This window comes from Electrona antarctica (genome assembly GCF_951216825.1).
Source record: "Electrona antarctica genome assembly, chromosome: 2".
Classification (NCBI taxonomy): domain Eukaryota; kingdom Metazoa; phylum Chordata; class Actinopteri; order Myctophiformes; family Myctophidae; genus Electrona; species Electrona antarctica.
In genome coordinates this window covers 41,040,030-41,062,491 of record NC_136807.1, presented here as the reverse complement: position 1 = coordinate 41,062,491, position 22,462 = coordinate 41,040,030, and the positions used below count along the sequence as shown (strand labels likewise).

Below are 22,462 nucleotides of genomic sequence, written 5' to 3'. Positions count from 1 at the left end.
GAGTTGATTGGCTGGTTGGTTTCAGGCATGTTTGCAGATATAGACCCACCCAGTACAGTGTACTTAACTACTTTCTTTATCATTCCATCCCTTCCGCCTTGCCCAATAAAACACCTTGCTGAGAGCCGCACCTTATAAGCCAATGTTTAGCTGTGTGTGTGGTGCCTTCAAGACCCCAACGAGTACATGGAGAACATACATTCTGAAGTACATTCTGAATGCGGGACTTCTACTTGTAAACATAGTATATCTACATTGCAGTATTGATACATTTACATGGCTTTTGTAACCAAAACAATGAGAGTACTTTTACAACCACTTGGATTTATGCCTGGTGGGAGACAGAGAGTCCTCCTGCTCCTCTCTTCACACCTCGTTTCTCTATCTGGTCAGAATGACCGGCACCGTCTGTGCTGGTTTAGCCAGCCAAGCTGATGATGAGAGAGAGACCAGTAGCAAACACAACAGGCTGCAGGATCAAAGAGCTGTCAGCCTGAATGGAACCACATGCGCACGCACGCACGCACGCACGCACGCACGCACGCACGCACGCACGCACGCACGCACACACACACACTGCTGCTAATTCTGTCATGCGTTAACATGTTAATAACGTGTTACCTTGACAGCATTAATGCATACAGTTAATTAATACAACAGTAACAACACCACTGCTAATCCATTTCACAATCTGTCATTGTATGAAATAAACAAGTCAAACTAGAAAAAAAATATATAGCTCAACGCTTTTTCACACTTTTAGACCACATCCGTGGTCATCATATGAGCATACCTAACAATGGATGCCAAAAAAATGGGTAAATTCAAATTTTTGTGTATTTTTATATCAAAAGTCCATAAAAATCGAATTTGAATTACTTTCTGAAAACGAAAACGTACTTGCGTGATGACTTGTCGAGGCCCACATCGATAAAAGCCAATACAAATGAAGCTCACCCGTTTAATTCCCCATATCTGCGCATCCATCCAACACTGTCCAGCACAGCTGCTACTGATTACAGAAATCCTCCGTTTTTATTCCCATTCAAGATAACATCCAGACAGTGTATTACTCTGTTTCAACTTAATCATCACGCTAAAATATGTATCTGAAAACATTATAGGGTAGAAATAAGCCACATAACAGTAAACTGATACAGCTGGCCGACTATCTGACTTGTAAACAAACACACTCCATGCGTTGCGTATAGCATAGCTACCGTCCCATCGCCTGAAGGGATGCAACGCTCTGATTAGTTCAGAAACTTCTGAGCGGTGTTTCAACTTGAAACAGTCTGAAACTTCAAAATAAAATGTCCACCATTTCCGTTTCACTACGCCTTTTAAACACTAAAAAGCAAGGCTTTTGCACACCTACAGGCGACAGGTACGTAGGAGAAGGACAACCTAGGGCTCAGAAGGTCGAATAGACCAAAACGTGTTTTCCCTTTTAATAAACCTTTCAACTGCATTTGAAGACACTGTGCGGGAGTTTTTTCCTTTTCCAAATTAAACACAAAATGCCACTTTTGCACTATTGCAGGCTCAGAATTATTCAAACCCCTTTGCTGTTACAACCTGCTGCAAACATGATGCATGCATAGCCAGACACCAGCTTCTGGCAGCATTCCTCAGGCTCCTCCGGTTCACTCAGATTCACTCATTTGCGTTTTGCAAACGCCTTCTTCAAATCCCACTAGAGATTTTCTATGGGGTTCAAATCAGGAGACTGTGACTAGGGCCACTGTAGAATGTCCCAGAACGTCCCCTGAATCAGGAGACTGTGACTAGGGCCACTGTAGAATGTCCCAGAACGTCCCCTGAATCAGGAGACTGTGACTAGGGCCACTGTAGAATGTCCCAGAACGTCCCCTGAAACCAGGAGACTGTGACTAGGGCCACTGTAGAATGTCCCAGAACGTCCCCTGAAACCAGGAGACTGTGACTAGGGCCACTGTAGAATGTCCCAGAACGTCCCCTGAAACCAGGAGACTGTGACTAGGGCCACTGTAGAATGTCCCAGAACGTCCCCTGAAACCAAGCCTCATGCTGTGTTCAGATATGGAAGCTGTGAAACAAAAGCATGACGCTAAGCTAAAAGCGTGTCCGAGGTTTTGAGTGGCAGCCGTCACTCATGTCTCAACTTAAAAATAGCAGCTGTAGATGGGACAGGAATCAATATTGGTTGACTACATTACCTATTTATCCACTATAATAGATTGTTCATAAATAAGCTGCCAAATGACCTAACGTATATGATCAGCCTGTACTTTTTACCTGCTCTGAGTGCGAAGAGCCAACCATAGCAATTATTCTTGGCCATACATAATCACCTGAATAACAACATTTTAGATACATTTCAGTCTGGTTTTCGAGCCAACCACAGCACTGAAACCCTAACCCTAAAAGTAGTCAACAATCCTTAGAATTACTACTGATGCAAATAAAACAGCTGCCCTCATCCTGCTAGATCCCAGCACTGCATTGTATACAACGGATCACAGAATTTGAAGTGACAGACTTGTGACAGACTTGAGAAATGGCTATTGGGTAGGTCTCTCTGATAGTGTCCTCCTCAAAGGATGCCCGTCTAAATATGCCATCGTCTATTCACAGCTTCATCCTTTATTCATATTTCTCAGATCCACTCGGAACACTGACATGTAAAATGTATGTCGAAGCTTTATCAGCCACCTTTAACACACCAGACTCTTTGTTTCCTCTTTCTGATTCCAAGCAATGGCGTGGTTCTGGAACTAACCCAAAACATTGAGTCATCCAAGATATTCCAAGCAATATTGTATGTATTGAAATTGATCCAAGCATTAGTGTGGTTATTGAAGTCACCCAAAGCAGTCAATCAACAGTCATTTCAAGCAATAGCGTGTTTTTTGAATGAACCTAAAACATAGTCATTCAGTAGATCGATTACAATCTATACTAGTGTGGTTATTGAAACAACCCACAACACAGTCATTCACTAGAGTGATTCCAAGCAATGGCGTGGTTATTGAAGTAATACAATACAGTCATTCAATAGAGCGATGATTCCAAGAAAGTGTTGTTCTTGAACTAATTCAAAACACGGTCATTTGATAGTGCTAAGAAAAAGAGAGAAAAAAAGAAGTCTGTTTGCAATGAGTTCACTATGAGTTCTCATTCAGGACGGAGTATGAGTTCTCCTACAGGAGTATGAGTTCTCCTACAGGAGTATGAGTTCTCCTACAGGAGTATGAGTTCTCCTACAGGAGTATGAGTTCCCATACAGGAGTATGAGTTCTCCTACAGGAGTATGAGTTCTCATACAGGAGTATGAGTTCTCCTACAGGAGTATGAGTTCTCCTACAGGAGTATGAGTTCTCCTACAGGAGTATGAGTTCTCCTACAGGAGTATGAGTTCTCATACAGGAGTATGAGTTCTCATACAGGAGTATGAGTTCTCCTACAGGAGTATGAGTTCTCCTACAGGAGTATGAGTTCTCATATACAGGAGTATGAGTTCTCATACAGGAGTATGAGTTCTCATATACAGGAGTATGAGTTCTCATACAGGAGTATGAGTTCTCATATACAGGAGTATGAGTTCCCATACAGGAGTATGAGTTCCCATACAGGAGTATGAGTTCTCATATACAGGAGTATGAGTTCCCATACAGGAGTATGAGTTCTCATATACAGGAGTATGAGTTCTCATATACAGGAGTATGAGTTCTCATACAGGAGTATGAGTTCTCATACAGGAGTATTCGTTCTCATATACAGGAGTATGAGTTCCCATACAGGAGTATGAGTTCCCATACAGGAGTATGAGTTCCCATACAGGAGTATGAGTTCTCATACAGGAGTATGAGTTCCCATACAGGAGTATGAGTTCTCATACAGGAGTATGAGTTCCCATACAGGAGTATGAGTTCTCATATACAGGAGTATGAGTTCTCATACAGGAGTATGAGTTCTCATACAGGAGTATGATTTCTCATACAGGAGTATGAGTTCTCATACAGGAGTATGAGTTCCCATACAGGAGTATGAGTTCTCATACAGGAGTATGAGTTCTCATACAGGAGTATGAGTTTGCATACATGTGATTAACCAAAAAATAGTAGTTACTGTAGAGCGCCTTTTAATGTCTTTAGGGCAGTGGTTCTCAAAGTGTGGTCTGGGGTATAGAGGGTATGCACGTGACATCATCATCATACCCGGAAGTTATGCAGGAATGCCTACTGAGTGGCAAAAACTACTTTCTAGCCTTGACAGCCCATACATCCAAACAGAAAAGTCCTATTTGATTGAATTAAATGACTTTAAACAACATTAAATTCACTTTGTCACTCACTTCGCCACTCGATTTACCACTCGATCTGCCATGCGACTGTGGCTCAAGAGGTAGAGCAGGTCGTCCAATGATCCATGGGTCGGCGGTTCGAATCCCGGCTCCTCCTGGCTACATGTCAAAGTGTCATTGGGCAAGACACTGAACCCCAAATTGCTCCCGATGTGCTGGTTGGTACCTTGCATGGCTTCCGCCGCAATCGGTGTATGAATGTGTGTGTGTGAATGGGTGAATGTAATGCTAATCTATGTAAAGCGCCTTGGATAAAGGCGCTATATAAATGCACCATTTACCATTTACCATTCACTTTATGCATGCGCATACCCTCTATACATCGTGCAACTCCCCTCTCCCCCTGCCCCCCCCCTCTCTCTCTCTCTCTCTCTCTCTCTCTCTCTCTCTCTCTCATTAGCAGGCGACAGTGCAGCACTATCTCTCTCTCTCTGTTTCTGGCACACCAGTGCCACTTTTGCCCCTACTGGTACTCTAAACTTTTGGACATAGTCACATAGTCAGTCACATAGTCACATAGGTTAGGACAACGCTGTTCCTTGGAGTGGTTGCACCACTCAAAAATAATAATCTTGGTTGTGAAACGTGTTGAATATTTTGTCTGGGAGTGCTTGACGTTTGAGAACCACTGCTTTAGGATGACTGAAATCCCACACCGTGCCTGGGCTGTGCCCAGTTGATTTGACTGCATGTAAAGTGTTGCCGAGTTGTTTGGTCCTGCGACCTGGTGCAGGTGGCCCTGTATCGCAGACGGGAACTTAACAAAGTTACCCGGCTCACTTACTTAACTCTTTCGAGCCATCTGTTGAGGATTAATGTGATCAAGATGTGTCAGAGGCCTTAAAGAGCGACGTGCCTTCACTGATGTCCCTGGGATTGCACAGCAGGACTTAGTGGGAAGCATTGGCTCATCAAAGATTCATGAAGGCAATAGGCTCATCAGTAATTGAGCTACTATATGGCACAAGTCCAACATTGTGGTTGAGCATGAGTAACAAGTACCTGGCTAATCCAAACAAATGTTTTATTAGAATGAACACAAGACCTTTGCACTTCTCTCACACACCTCATCTGTCAATACGATAATGGGGAGGCGGCGTCCTCCTGACAACATTGTTCTGAAAGTCTTGAAAATCAATCGATCGACTGATATTGTTATTGACAGTAAATGCATATACATGAACGTATATTTAAACATCTGTCAAAAAGATGAAACAAAAAATAGCTTGAGTCGAGAGCATATTTCCATTGTGGTCCTTTGAGTGCAAATATGTGGGTAAAGTGAGTGCCATGTGGGGGCTTGTAGCAGAGACATACAGAAGAATGAAATCCATAATGAACGCATTTATAAAATGTCAACCTACTACTCAACTAAAATAGCAAAATGAGTACTGTAAATGGAATATGTTACAACTAAGTTAATTGCGATCAACCTTTCTCTGACTTCATGCATCGAGGGTGAAGGAAAAGAAACCCTTGCTTTTGTGTTTGGGTGCACTTTACTGTACAGTACGTGGACTTCCCAGAAATAAAAGATGAGAAGAGGTTTGAGGGAAATTAGAGAATGGTGATGCCAGAGTTTTCGGTCCAATGCCGATCCCGTTTTTGGAGAGCTCTAGACCTAGAATACCATCGATTACAGATCTTTTGACCAATATTGTCTCAGACTTCATCTAGCCTGTGTCATGTTTCACGTATGACTCCTAATGTGGGTTTCAGCTTGACCACAGCCCCATTGAGTTCCATTATAAAATGAAAATGTAGTGTGCATACAAAGTTTGGCGCTGATCGGTCCAGTCACTCCAGTTGTTTGCAAGATTTGCTACACACACACACACACTCACACTCACACACACGCAATTGAGGGAGCGAACATGAATAACACCTACAAGAAGAACAAGGAAAAGAGGGGAAAAATAGCTGTCAAATGTAGTTGTAGAAGATGCAGCAAATCATATGCCATTTTCACTACAGGACGAGGATGAGGTTTACACTGTATACATATGGGTTGGCCCTTTGTTGTCACAACAAGACAAAGACAATCTAGCAACAAAACACCTCTTACAACAGGACAGTGACATGCAGACTGGAGCCAGTGACCACTCCTTGTTCTATCCCAGAACAATGACCCAACCAACTGCAATAGGAGCTGGTCAATCCCTGACAGTTTTCGTAGCGCGACATGACATGTTGTGCACAACATGACATGTTGTGCATAACATGACATGTTGTGAGCTTGCAGACCAGCTATTTTTGACCAATGAAATAAAATTAAGCCCAGTTTAAGTTATCGTGTATTAATCTAATTATAGTAAACTAATACAAGTACGACGCGTGAACGCGCGAAGCGAACGCAGCTGTTGTGGCAGTCTGACACACATACACACACAGAGCTTTTTTTTCCTCTTTATTTATTTATTTTTAAATTTGATTATTATTATTTTTTTTATGTTTTTTTTTTGCGTGCACGTGCGTGCGTGCATGTGTGTGTGTGTTTTTGTGTGATACAGCTGCGCCCTCTAGTGGCGGGCGGGTGGTGTTACAGCGTGACACACAGACACACACACAGACAGACATGATCTGCTGGGTCTCATAGTAAATGCTCACTGCATTCGCAACTATATTATACTAAAAAGGATATAGTTGAAGTTCACTTACAGTACACATACAGTACAAATAAATGACAAAATCAACACAACACGTGCGTGCGTGCGTGCGTGCGTGCGTGCGTGCGTGCGTGCGTGCGTGCGCGCGCGCAAATACTCTCTCTCCCCAATGTCCCCATTCATTATTCCTATCTAGTTAGTTTATTTGAATTGCAAATCACACCATAATGTCCAGGACTTATATTTCCGTTGTGGTCTTATTTCCGTTGTGGTCTTCAAATACAAAAACGTTTACAACCCACATCTGTGACAAACTATGAAGACTGCAACAGTCTCTGAAATGGTTCCGTTGCAAGGAGTTGGTCTATAACTCCAAGAGGGTACCAATGGAACCACATGGATCCATAAGGTTCCATTTGTACCCTCCCAGAGTTACAGATCTATAAAGCAGTGGTTCCCAAAGTGCGGTCCGGTACACTCTCAGAGTTAAATAAACATTGATTTTACAATATAAATTGGGGGTCCCAGAGATACAAAAGCCATTAAACGGGCGCCCGTAGACTAATGCATGTCAAACTGGGGGTCCTTGAAATTAAACGGGTTGAGAATCACTGCTAGAGCCGTAAACATCTTCTCTTATGGGGGTCCCTGGTATATCTTTTCAAATGGGGGTCCGCGAGCGAATTAGTGTCAATTTCGGGGTCCTTGACATGAAAAAGTTTGGGAACCACTGCTATAAAGGGTCCATTTGCAGGACACCTGGTGGCCATATCGGCCGCGAGATTGAGAACCAGCGTCATGGCTGACTGACATCAGACATTGCCGAGTGAGCACTGAAACCTGCCCTGAACACTCTGATAAACAGGGTGATATCTGCTTGTAATATATAAACAAAAATAAAAATCACTCATGGCTCTGCTCTGGCAAGGCAACCATTTACTTTTCCACCTTTACATGTGTCTCCACTTCTAATAATCAATAAGTGTTTGGCATTTTCTCCCACATTTTGCCCGGTAGGAAAGTGCATATGCATCATTCTTTTTTACGGCGCATGCGTGGACACTGGACAACACTGGACACTGGACACAGACACTGTTCCAACCCACTGCTTATTTGATTACTTCAGCGTTGCATCTCTCTCTCTCTCTCTCTCTCTCTCTCTCTCTCTCTCTCTCTCTCTCTCTCTCTCTCTCTCAGGAACATGAGGAATTTGTTAAAAGCAAGCTGTGTGTGTCGTGCGTTACACCGCATTTGGTTACCTATTGAATTCTGTTCATCTCTGTTGCGTCCTGCCATCGCTGCAATAATGGCAGGTCACAGAATCGAACGTCTAACATTCAGTGTAACACCCTACCATCTCCGTGCCCGTGACTGGACTGCATTTTTTGGAAAGTAGACTGGACTGCATTTTCTTGCTATAGCAGGATCTGGATATAGCCTACATGAACAATTTAACATGGCTTCATTTCTAATGTATGGTGTCTCTCCCTCTGTTTCGCTGTGTCTGACACTGATACACACGCGCACACCACACACCCTGACTGACAGGCCACGCGCGTGAAGATTTTGTTCTGCGGAGGTCATAAAAAAGGTTTAGCGAGAGTGTGCGTGCAAACATTTATTTCATGAGTTCAAAGCGAGACACTCGTACACACACACACACACACACACACACGCAACGGTGAAGTAATCAAATACTGTAAGCAGCTCAATAAAGCAAGTAAGGCAACCAAATTAAATAAAGAGCTGCTGCTGCTGCTTCGCGTGTCCGAAAGTGCAGTGGCAGTGATGTATTCTTTTCCGTTTCTATTTGCAAAGCAGATTTGGGGAGACCCCCTTCACTTCACCTACGCATATTCAGGGTTCCAGTATAATTATGTGCAGCCCTGCTGAACTTGATTTGATAGCCAATTAAATGTCAGTGCCAAATGTTTTGTCCCAGTCCAGCCTTGCTGAAGCCCCCGACAGGGACAACACTGGCCAACTTACAAATTGCTACAAAACCTGTATATCCACACATTTTGGGGATAAACAACAACTTGGAGGATAAATGGCCTGAAAATGATGTACCATGCATGTTAAAAATCATGGATACTTCCCACCATTACGCATTATAATGAATTGCATTTTTATAGCGCTTTTCCAAGTGCTCAAAGCGCTTTACAATGGTTCATTCATTCATACATTGGGAGGTGAAGCGGCGAACAGTCAACGCCAGCGTCCTCACTTCCCACATTCACACACCGATGGTGGCAAGCTCACACCGACCAACTCATTGGAGGCAATTTAGGGTTCAGTGTCTTGCCCAAGGACACTTTGACATGTGGACAGGAGGAACTTTGAACTTTATTGAGAGGATGGCCCCTTGAGATGTCGCATCTCGTTTTCGAGGGGGTCCTATACATACAAAATACAAACAATACAGCAGTGCAAGTACACAGTACTAAAGACACAACATGACATACAGTACAAACACACAGGACATACACATACAGGTACAGTTAGCTTGCTCCCCTTCTCCCACCCCACCCCTGACCCCCAACTCGTTTATATATGGAAATAGAGAAAAACAGTACTATAACCAGTAAGAAGTAAACATGTGAGTAAGTAGTATTAGAAGCATGAACAGGTTGTTTGGAGATGTGAATATAGTAAGCGGCCTAGAGAGGTAGTTGATCTGAGTGAAAGTGGAAGGTTGTTCCAGTAGCCGGGATTCGAACCGCCGACCCATGGATCATTGGACGACCTTGCTCTACCTCCTGAGCCACAGTCGCCCCAAAAACACTTCATTGTTTTTACACATTGTAAACAAATAACCATTGAGCTCAGCTGGGCCACAATGTTTCGATGCCCACTGAACCTGTTTCCGTCTGGGTTTACAGGGGCCTGTTCACAGAGAAAGTGGGCCTTTTTTCTAGTTGAGTAAAATAAATTATGACATATAGGAAATAAAATAAAACTAGAAAATGTGCCCCTTGGGGCACCAGGATAATAGCATTTGTGATGTTTGGACAAAATGTGTAGGATTAATATAAGTAGTATATCTAGGGCATTAAAAATAAATATGTAAAATGTAACAGTGTATTCATAATGTTTAGTGCGCATACAAAGTTAGGCTAGGTGAAAACATGAATTAGCCTGTTATAACGCCATCATGAGGCTGATTAGAATTTTTTTAAGTGGCATTTCTTCCTCTGCCTAGTGGGAATGTGCGTGCATAATTTCACGGAAATCGCACGCTGTGTTCAGGCATTTTGCTCAAAATGGACCAATCCTGAAAACATTGGAAGGCAATCTTAGCCAATTCACCCTTTGTCAAGTCCCGCCCTTGGTTCTGCCCCTCATCGCACCCATTGGTTGCCGTTTTGTGGTTGGACAAAAATCCTCTCTCTCCAACCACTACCATTGAAATAACATGTTTTTTTCAGTTGCTTCATATTGATATTCTGTGCACTCAATTCTTATTTAAAATTGTCAGTAAAAAGGAACATCGCAGATGCAGCATGGTGACTGGGCATATCATGTTTGTTTTTAGTTTTTTCCAAAAAAGATGTTTTAGCAAATTCAACATACGGTAAACAAGGCGGAACCAGGGTGGAACAAGGCAGAAAGAGCCTGCTGGTTAGTCAGTCAGGGACCAATCAGAAGGCTGACAAAGGGTGAATCGTGATGGAATATGGGAATGTGGACAGATCCGTGTTGATCACATAACTATGGAGATAGTACAGTATGGATAAAATGTGTACGAGTAATGTACAGAAATGTGTTTTGCAAAACTCTGCCTCATGGTGGCACTATAACAGGGCATTGTGGAGAATTTAGGGCAGAGGTTCGTCGTTGGCATCCAGGGAGAGTGTGTGTACAGTTTGGTATGGCCAGGGCCAACGGTGGCGGAGATAAGCTGTACTCAGACGGACGGACGCAGACACGGACGGAGTGCAAAACATACTCTCTCACCATGCCTTCGGCCTGGTGGAGACAATAAACTGCACCTGCCTGACTCACACCGGCAGTAGGTAGCTTATTCAAGAGCCACGTTTTTGTTTATAGATATAAATATTCTCAAATTAGAAGTGGGTTTTAATTGACGTGTCCAGGCTGTTCCTTATATAAAAGATCCTTTTCTAACAAGACTTTGGACTTTACAAAGAAACACATTGGCTTTGCTGGCTCTTGTGAAGATAATGTTATGCCTCCATGACATGAGTAACAAACAACTGAAAAAAAATGTAGGGGCATCACCATGACTAATCCTCTGAGCCATGGTCAGCCTGTACAGACTACACTACAGAGTGACCCTCGATTCCACTGGAAGCCAGCCAGTTTTGATTTTTAAGAATTGCCCCAAACGCGTTGTAACTTGTAAGCTTGTAGAACTGCTATGACGATTTTGACAAAATAATTAGACTATTATGTAATTATTGTGACAGGCCTATAGTACTTTGTTTTCTACATTTCTACCGTCCAGATTTCTCACTAAAATGCAACCACGGTACTCCTCTAATGATTTTAGCGAGACTAATGACTAATTCATCATTCAACATACCCTTAAAATCAGAAGCTGGCTGACTTGTCTCTCATTCACGCACGCACGCACGCACGCACGCACGCACGCACGCACGCGCACACACACACATGCACACACACACAGGTTTGACAACATACCGGTCGTGACTCGTGAACGCTGCTACTGGTGTTTAGATTTGCTTAGTGGAGATGTTCTATCAACACTGTCTGAAAAAACACGCCAACCCAATGAACTGTGCGTTTGGTTCTTGCATGTCCTTTTCTCATTATTGATGATATAATCTTCAGAGGAAGCACTCCATGCTCCGGTCAGGGGTCAAGAGATTTTCCCAGGCCGGAGTGCGTTTCTGAGTGCGTTTGTGCACGTTTCACAGCACATGCACACATGCATGTGCACGTTTCACAGCGAAGGGGAAGTCCAGAGCTCAAGGCATCATTTTCTGATGTTCTGGCTTTGTCTGTGGTCCAGTTGCAGGAAGAAATGACTAACAGACTGGGCTAACGCACACACACACACACACACACACACACACACACACACACACACACACACACACACACACACACACACACACACACACACACACACACACACACACACACACGCAGCAGTTTGGAGGATTGCTTTCGAGGTCATTAGCCCTACTAAGCTGACAGTGGTTCTGGATGAGGGCCCATTTGAAAATCTCAAAAGTTTTGGGCTGTTGTGTTAAGTGGTCAGATGGGTGGGCCACGTGCATTTTCAGAGCATGTTTATTTTGTTTTCATGTTTATGGATTTTTCAATCAATCAATTGTGTTCTGGTTTGGATCAACGGAACTCACACTGTATTCCTATTTATCGCTATCACAATGGGAAAGTTATCATTAAGATCTTTAGCGTTTTGCCAATTATTATTTGGGGGTCCCACTCTCAATACCCTCGTGGCCCACCCGAGGTCCCCGGCCCACAGGTTGAGAACCACTGCTGTAGCCTATATCTAAAGTGAATTCAGTGAAGCCATACTGTAGATAATGGCGTTCTGCATTGCACTGTGGTCTGAGAAGGCCATTGTTCAGCCAGGGCATACCGGACTGCAAAGGCTACACATGAGAACTAATCTGTAGTCCATAGTCTCCCTCTGTCTTTCTCTGTTATCTGCAGCTTCCAGTTCAAATATACCCTATTGAGACACAATAACACAGCCACCCAGTGCAACCAAAAGAACGTTGAGTCAAGTGTAAAGTCAACATTTCACAGAACGGACCGACTACTGTTATACCTTCAGGAAGTATTTCCACAAGCCCCTACACAGTTAATTTAACTCGGTGTAAAAGTGGACTCCTTACTCTCTGATATACAGTATATGTAAATTAAACACTTTCAACCCGTCTTATACATTTTGAGAAAAAACTAAAGAAACTAAGCAAAAAATAGCTCTGCGAAAATAGCCACAGTCGATTGTGGATGGGCTATTTTGGCCCATGTGACACATGGCAGCGTAAATCAGCCTCAAGTCGTTAACACTCGTTAACATTTCACTGTGTAGACCCATGATGCTCGCCGCTGACAGGATGTTGTAAACTGTCTTTTATTTTTTCTTCTTAAAGGACCACTTCACCACTTTTCAACTTCTCTTCCTATAATTGGTCCTAACTAATGTTCATGATAAAATACCACCATTTTCTTCTACTCAGTCTGTGTCTCATAGGAAGGCTTTGGGCAGTTCAGAAACCCGTCCACCAGTGACATCATCGATGGTGAATCCAAGCTAATAGAAACGGCAGGCTTTCTTTTCCTGAAAAGTTGCAATGCAAAAGTTGAAGCCGTCGTTCTCACGATAATACAAATCTAAATATATTTTAAAACAAATCTTGTTTAAAAAAAAATCTGCCTAATGATGATGTCACTGGTGGACGGGTGTCCGAACTGCCCAAAGCCCTCCTATGAGACACAGACTGAGTAGGAAAAAATGGTGGTGTTTTATCATGAACATTAGTGAGGACCAATTATATGAAGAGATGTTGAAAAGTGGTGAAGTGGTCCTTTAAGTATGAAAAGGAAAAACAGGCAAACTGGAGTCACGGGGTCTCCTCCACGTGACTCCAATGATGCATTGCATTGGTCCCTAGGGGCTTCCTATCTGCCGTGGCGTATAGGAAGCGAGACGCGATAAGAATGTCCCCTCAAGAACACAACCACAAGGCCGTGCTCATCATCGCTAACCAGATCACGTCCCGATGACTCCTCAGACATTCGAGGAATTCTTCTGCTTGCAGTAGATCTTATGACATAAAGTCATATCAATGTTGTTTATTGACCTCGCCCAGGTCACGGAAGGTTCACAGCACTTGTCGTATTCTGAAATCTTATCTATACTTGAAGGTATTTTAGTAATGTTGTTGTTTTTTTGTTTTTTTATCTTTCCTCCCCTCCACACTGTTGTGTGTGTGTGTGTGTGTGTGTGTGTGTGTGCGTGTGTGAACCTGAATATCTGTGCATGTGGGTGTGTTCAGATCAGTGCCAACGTGCTGATCTTCCTGTGCACTAACATGATTGGGATCTGCACCCATTACCCTGCGGAGGTGTCCCAGAGACAGGCCTTCCAGGAGACCAGGGGCTACATACAGGCCAGACTGCACCTGCAGAGGGAGAACCAGCAGCAGGTGATCACACACACACACACACACACACAGACACACACACACACACACACACACACACGGACACACACGGACACACACACACACACACACATGGACACACGGACACACACACACGGACACACAGACACACAGACACACAGACACACATACACACTCACACACATACACACTCACACACTCACACACAGACACCCATGCACACGTGTCAATATAGCCATATTCATACATATTCAAGTGCGCGTACTTGAGGTTACTCTATCTCGCTCGCTCGCACGCACGCACGCACGCACGCACGCACGCACGCACGCACGCACACGCGCACACACACACACACACACACAGTCACACACACAAGGTGGCACACACTGCAAAAGGAAATCAGCACCCCCCCCCCCCCCACCCATATCCTCTAGGGAAGATAATGACACGCAAAAAGCAACTACAATCGTTAGTGTCGATTAATCCGTTCCTGACTCGGTGCCGGTGTCCAAATGTCACCAGAATGTTGTCACCTGTTTACATTTGTTACACTGTCATAGTTAGGTTTGTTTGTCTGAGCGTTTTGGAGGTCAACAATAATAACGTGTGGTGGCGTCTGGAGTGTACTGTAACTGTACGTCGTCTCTGTGTTTGACTAACACGTTCCCACTCAGAGGCCATGCAGCCAAGGCACGGTGACTCATTGAGCATTCTACTGGTGCAAACTGATGGATGTGAATGGACTGAACTGAATGCCCTCCCACTACTCTCTGTCTCTCTATGTCTCTCTCTGACTGTCTCTCTCTGTCTCTATCTCTCTCTGTCTCTGTCTCTCTGTCTCTCTCTCACTGTCTCTGTCTCTCTGTCTCTCTCTCACTGTCTCTCTCTCTCTGTCTCTCTGTCTCTCTCTCTCTCTCTCTCTCTCTCTCTCTCTCTCTCTCTCTCTCTCTCTCTCTCTCTCTCAGGAGCGCCTACTGCTGTCGGTGCTGCCGAGGCACGTTGCCATGGAGATGAAGGCAGATATCAATGCCAAGAAGGAAGACATGATGTTTCACAAGATCTACATCCAGAAACACGACAATGTCAGGTAAAAACACTGACTGGACACACGTGCGCACACGCACGCACACACATGCACGCACACTCACATACTCTACATACATGTGCACACATACGTACAGTACATGTGCAGATTGTGCACATGCTGTCACACATATAAACACACACACACACACACACTCACACACACACACACAAGTGTGTTAACCCATTTTGGGCGGGAACCCCTTTTGGTGTTAGCATCATGTTATGCTTTAGCTATTTTTGAAAAATCGAAGAACGACTGACAGAAACATAGCTTTTTCAGAAAACTGTCAGGATGTAGAAGACATTTTTAGAATCTGATCTCAGGTCAAAATGGGTTAAAGTGACAAGGGAGATGTCCACACTGACCTGATTTGCACAGCAAGTGTTGGTTGGGTGAAGAAGTCCCACGTCAGGCGGTATACATTATGCATGTTGTTTTCTATGGGCATTGACAGCGCTGGCTGTGATAATGACACTGACTGAGGCGTCCTGCTGTGCTTTCAATTGTAATCTAGACAAGGTGCTCCTCGGAGCACAGGTCTCCGCCAGGTCAGGTATGTTATTGTGGGCCAGCAATGGTTCGGAAATCGCCAATCAGGATGGAATATGAAAAATCTGAAAACGGATACGTCTTGATCACACGACTATAGAGCTAATGTGTACCGATTTGCGTGATGTTTGGACAAAATCTGTAGGATTTAAAACATAGTTCGCTGCCATGCCTGACGGAGACATGCGTGTGTGTATCACACACACACACACACACACCGACGTGAGACGCCTTGGTTTTCACCATTGGAGCTCACCTCCAGAGCAGAGAATAGCCATGTTTGAGTGCTTAATTAAATCTTTCCTTTCCGCTAGCCTGCGGTGGAGAGGCCACTCTGTTGAGGTCAGAGGGTTCAGGGCAGGCGAAGTGCTGAGACCACCGCACGCACGCACACACGCAGGCAGGCACGCACGCAGGCAGGCAGGCAGGCAGGCAGGCACGCAGGCAGGCAGGCAGGCAGGCAGGCAGGCAGGCACGCACGCACGCAGGCAGGCAGGCAGGCAGGCAGGCAGGCAGGCAGGCACGCACGCACGCACGCACGCACGCAGGCAGGCAGGCAGGCACGCACGCACGCACACAGTCCCTGCAGTAACACCTGTGATATGACCCAAATAGATGCACCCTCTTTGTCTTGCGCTGGACAGATGAGAATTAAGGTGCTGCCTCTCCCAAGAGAGACTGAATTACGTTATTAGTGGATGTAATGAGGCTGAACGCCACAGAGAGGGCCCAACACCGCCATCTGTCTGCAGGGCGAAGGCTATGGAGGACACTCGGTCTCTGGCTGCTGCGTTGTTGCCTTGTTTATCCTGTTCCGTTAATTACTATCACAAGTTAGAAATGAAAGCCACGCACAGAGCTTCTCCTCCCATGCCTGGGAGGAACGGAGCGAGGGAGAAACATTATGCAGACAAAAGGATGAGTCTGAGAGAGATGGTGGGGGGGGGGGGGGGGGGGGATTTTTAGAGTGAGAGGAAGAGGGATAGAAAAAAGAAAGGAACATGAAGGGGGAGGAAGGGGGAGGTAAGGCTTGAGTAAGGGAGAGACAGAGAGCGATGGAAAACACCAGATCAGATGGAGGGTAAAGCGGAGACACACACACACACACACATGCACACAACACACACACACACACACACACACACACACACACACACACAAGCGGAGGGCAAGAGGAAAGGAGAGACAGAGAGACGGAGAGTGAAAGAAGAGGAGAGATGGGAGAGCAAGACAAACCAACCTAGCACTGGTCAGTGGTGGAAAGTACCTTAAGTACTGTACTTAAGTACAATTTTAAGGTACAGTCAATTTCCAATAAGTACATTTTGTTGCCAATACTTTTGCACTTTTACTCAAGTACATTTAGATTTTTTTTTAAAAACATTTTGAATTACATTTTCCGGACTTTTTTATGCTGTTGTTGTATTTTTAATTTTTAATTTATTTTTTGGGCCTTTTTCTGCCTTTTTATTGATAGTTTTACAGTAGGCTGACAGGAAATGGGGAGTGACAAGCAGCAAAGGGCGTTGCGATCGGGAGTCGAACCTGCTACACTGCTCGAACCAGCCTAGATGCCCAGACGGCATGCACCAGCCGCCTGGGCCCGGACTTTTACTTGTAACAGAGTATTTCTACAGTGCAGTATATTATTAATACTTTCACTCAAGTCAGACATGCGAGTACTTTTTCCACCACCGGCGCTGGTTCTGGAAGGGAAGGGCTTGAGGAGGTGACCTACTTTGGCCTCCTAGATGAAAAAAAACCCAACAACCCAGAGGGTGCCTGGTGGCTCAGCCTGCACGCACGCACGCACGCGCACACACACACACACACACACACACACACACACACACACACACACACACACACACACACACACACACACACACACACACACACACACACACACACACACACACACACACACACACACACACACACACACAACCCAGAGCTCAGGGTGCCTGGTGGCTCAGTCCGCACAGACAGACCTTATCGTCGCTGTCGGGCAGATGGCTTATACAGTATGTCCAAAACACTTAAAAAATAATGAACGGTATTCCAAATGGATCTCACTGTAGTTTATACAATATTATTTAGTCACAAGCTTTTGTTAATCCTTGTCATTGGTTCAATAGTCATAAAACCCACACAGACGGACCCACTTAACCACTTTCACTTTAAAAGACGTACGCTTTGTGTAGTCAGAACATTACATTACATTACATTACAGTCATTTAGCAGACGCTTTTATCCAAAGCGACTTACAATAAGTGTATTCAACATAGGTAGGGAACAAAAACTACTAATCACCAGAAGTCTTCAGTGCATTTTCTGCAAAAGCAAGCAACCAAGAGTATACCTAGTGCTAAGGTAAAAGTGCAATATATCAGCTACCTATTTCCTTAAACAGATGAGACAAAATAGCTAAATCGGCTATTTTTGCTACGTTTGTGTGACCCTGTGGTGTGGCAAAGTAGGGCATTCATTTACCAAAAACTAAATCATAGTTGAAATATTTAGATACAAGGTTTGTGGCCGACAGCAACCATGTGCTCCTAGCGAGCCTGAGGAGCCAGGTTTGATTGCGACCCCTGTCTTGTCTTACTTCTCTCTCTGCCCGTGTCTGGCTGTCTACACTGACCTAACATAAAATGCCACAATCTTGACATTTTGGTAATCTCTCTCTCTCTCTCTCTCTCTCTCTCTCTCTCTCTCTCTCTCTCTCTGTCTCCCTCTCTCTCTCTCTCTCTCTCTCTCTCTCTCTCTCTCTCTCTCTCTCTCTCTCTCTCTCTCTCTCTCTCTCTCTCTCTCTCTCTGTCTCTCTCCATCTCCCTCGTGCCCTGGCTTTGTCTTAGTACATGGACAGGAAGGAGGAAGGTGCTAGACCGTGGCTAAATTAACGCTCCTCTCATTGATCTGTCTCGTGTGTGTGCGTGTGCGTGTGTGCGTGTGTGCGTGCGTGTGTGTGTGTGTGTGTGTGTGTGTGTGTGTTTGTCTTCCTCTGTTTCGGCTTTGGTGTGCGTCTTTGTTTTTGTCTTCCTCTGTACCTTGACCCCCACGTTACGCCATCACGCATCCAGTGTTGATTTCGTCTACTAAAACTATGATGGTAAATGTTGGACTACACTACTTTTACACTGACGGAAACTAAATATAATGGGGACCCACAAACTCCTGCGTGTTACCGGCTGATACCAACAATAAGCCTCTCCCGACCTACTTATGATGACTAAAACTAGGACTAAGTATATTGACTAAAATGTTTGGGAGGGACTAGTGGAGAAGAGTTTTCTCTCCTATTTTCAGCCAACAAAGTTGCATTTAAAATCTTGAATGATATTTAGTCAACTAAGACTAAAGGAAAACCATTTAATGTAACTGAAATATTATGACTAAAACTTCATCAAGATGTGCTGTCCAAATCAACCCTGCACCCATCTCCTCCCTCCGCAGCATCCTGTTTGCAGACATCGAGGGCTTCACCAGTCTGGCATCCCAGTGCACGGCCCAGGAGCTGGTCATGACACTGAACGAGCTGTTCGCTCGCTTCGACAAGCTGGCCTCGGTGAGTGCTACAACAACAACTACAACACTATATATATATATATATATATATATATATATATATATATACTGTATAAGGCCTGTCACAATTATTATATAATCGTCTAATCACAATTATTGGAGATAATCAATACATTATTTTTGCATAATCGCCAATCGATTCAAAGTTGAAAATGTCCATACATTTCAAAAATAGCAGTGCAATTTGTGATTAGGAACCCTAAAAGGCAAACGCGAATACAAATTGTAACGTTCCAATGTTCAATGCAAAAAAAGAAACACAATTAAATCGTTAATCGCAATTATTTGTGTGACAATTAATCGTCAACTTAAAGTTGTAATCGTGACAGCCTTTATACAGTGTATATATATATATATATATATATATATATATATATATATATATATATATATATATATATATATATATACACACTTTATACAACCCTTTTATTTGTCCACTTCTTGTCCTGTGTTTATCAAATCCTCTAACCTATGGTGCACAGGGGACTTCCATTAACCACTTTCAACATGGCGTCCCTATTGTGTGGCATGTCATTATAGGTGAAAAAAGATGTTATTTTTGAGTGGGTAATGGCTAAACTATTGTCTGTCTGGACATAACGTTTTCCTTCTCGCATTGTTGCTTTGAGCCCCTTGTTCATGTGCTGTTCACTTGCACAAGTTACCTAACGTCATGATGTCCCCTGTGGAGAGTTACTTAACCCATTTTGGGTGGGAACCCCTTTTGGTGTTAGCATTATGTTATGCTTTAGCTATTGAAAAATAGCAGATCTACAAGCTCATAGCGCGCCACCGAGTGGCGCGCTAAGAGCTTGTAGGTCTGCTATTTTTGAAAAATCGAAGAACGACTGACATGGAAACATAGCTTTTTCAGAAAACTGTCAGGACGTAGAAGACATTTTTTTAATCTGATCTCAGGTCAAAATGGGTTAAGCATTGTGTAACAAGTCAATTTAATTAGTATACACACATTATACTGTTCTGTATAGTAGAACATGCATGACATAACGCATGGTGTGTATTTGGTAGAATTAGGGACTGATGCTGTAGTGTGTGTGTGTGTGTGTGTGTGTGTGTGTGTGTGTGTGTGCGTGTGCGTGTGTGCGTGTGTGTGTGCAGGAGAACCACTGCCTGCGTATTAAGATCCTGGGTGATTGTTACTACTGCGTGTCAGGCCTGCCTGACCCACGGGCCGATCATGCCCACTGCTGTGTGGAGATGGGAGTAGACATGATTGAAGCAATCTCGTAAGTCATACAACACACACACACAATGAATTGCATTTTTATAGCGCTTTTCCAAGTGCTCAAAGCGCTTTACAATGGTTCATTCATTCATACATTGGGAGGTGAATCGGCGAACAGTCGACGCCAGCGTCCTCACTTCCCACATTCACACACCAATGGTGGCAAGGCTCACACCGACCAACTCATTGGAGGCAATGTAGGGTTCAGTGTCTTGCCCAAGGACACTTCGACATGTGGACAGGAGGAGCCGGGATACGAACCGCCGACCCAGGGATCATTGGACGACCTGCTCTACCTCCTGAGCCACAGCCGCACGCACGCACGCACGCACGCACGCACGCGCGCAGTGCAAGAACATAGACTCGCACATGCAACCATGCACACCAGTGAATAGACAATGGATGGACATTAAGAAGGGAGATGCACAGTGTGCACGTACATAAGCTGTAAATACAGTATGCGTGCATGTGTGCTCACAGGAACAACGGGACACACACTCGCGTACAACACACTCTCAAAACAAGTGCACGTGTATCTCGCATACATACACTTAATCCACCGCCAGACAATGCAGGATTTCACAGTATGGTAATACAACACAGGACAAGCACGACAGGCATTGCAACTGAAGGTCACCCAGTGCTCTCTCTGTGTGTGTGTGTGTGTGTGTGTGTGTGTGTGTGTGTGTGTGTGTGTGTGTGTGTGTGTGTGTGTGTGTGTGTGTGTGTGTGTGTGTGTGTGTGTGTGTGTGTGTGTGTGTGTGTGTGTGTGTGTGTGTGTGTGTGTGTGTGTGTGTGTGTCTCTATGTCTACAGGCTGGTGAGAGAGGTAATGGGGGTCAACGTTAACATGCGGGTGGGCATCCACAGTGGGCGTGTCCACTGTGGGGTGCTGGGGCTGCGCAAGTGGCAGTTTGACGTCTGGTCCAACGACGTGACGCTGGCCAATCACATGGAGGCAGGGGGGAAGGCAGGGTAAGCAAGCCCCTCCCATCGTTCGTGTTGTTCTTCTACCTACAGGGTCGCAAAGCATTTAGCTTGGTATTGATTCCACTTCTTCTAGTAGGCTGTTGTCACTGATGTATCTATCGGAGTCTTCCATGACCTTGTGTGTGTGTGTGTGCGTGCGCAGGCGTATCCACATCACTAAAGCCACACTGCAGTATCTGAATGGAGACTACGATGTGGAACCAGGCCATGGAGGCGACAGAAATACCTACCTGAAGGATCACGACATTGAGACCTTTTTGGTCCTGGGCTGTAGTCAGAAGAGGGTCAGTGTACCCCACACACACACACACACACACACACACACACACACACACACACACACACACACACACACACGTGGTTCCCAAACTAGTGAAAATAGCAGATCTACTATCGCCGACGCGTTCTTTTGATGTGCTCTGTTCAGTCTATTGAAATCCCACAATGGCAGACCAGGAAGAGTAACGATACAGGAGCGGAGATAGCGCATGTGGAAAAGATGCTATAGAATGTGAGTGGATTGGAGCTGTTTTGTTTTAGCGATCAAGTGATTTCCTAGTTCCTGGTTTCAAGGACAGTGACCACTGAAAACAAAATCTCGTATTTTTAAGGTTAACGTAAACATTCGTAGTCAAACGTATCTGAAATACAAGCCGATGCGTCCATTTCCCATGTTATCTTGTGGTGCTGTAGACAGTGCCGGCATCACTGCCTGTTTTCCGGCGTCTAATTTGTTTTGACTTGCGTTGGAGTGGAAAGTGAAATGGCTGCCAAGTGCCGTCAACACGCGGCACTTCTGCCCTTTTGGTTGGCGCGCGGTCAAGGTTCACCATTGTTGTAGGCTCACAGCAAATCAACCCAATTAGAAACAGGTGAGACACATTCTGTACATTCCAAA

At 44.5% G+C, this 22,462-nt stretch overlaps 1 protein-coding gene across 4 annotated transcripts in view; it reads left to right on the top strand.

Annotated features, from left to right (window-relative positions):
* LOC306916768 (adenylate cyclase type 6-like) overlaps window positions 1–22,462 on the top strand; it is a 63,932-nt gene that overhangs the window by 22,944 nt on the left and 18,526 nt on the right. For all 4 annotated transcript variants that reach the window (XM_079494785.1, XM_079494784.1, XM_079494783.1 and 1 more), the window contains exons 4-9: window positions 13,974–14,123; window positions 15,068–15,189; window positions 19,195–19,306; window positions 20,449–20,576; window positions 21,391–21,549; window positions 21,707–21,848. In XM_079494785.1, the coding sequence (XP_079350911.1) occupies window positions 13,974–14,123; window positions 15,068–15,189; window positions 19,195–19,306; window positions 20,449–20,576; window positions 21,391–21,549; window positions 21,707–21,848 (813 nt within the window). The remainder of the gene's footprint in view (window positions 1–13,973; window positions 14,124–15,067; window positions 15,190–19,194; window positions 19,307–20,448; window positions 20,577–21,390; window positions 21,550–21,706; window positions 21,849–22,462) is intronic.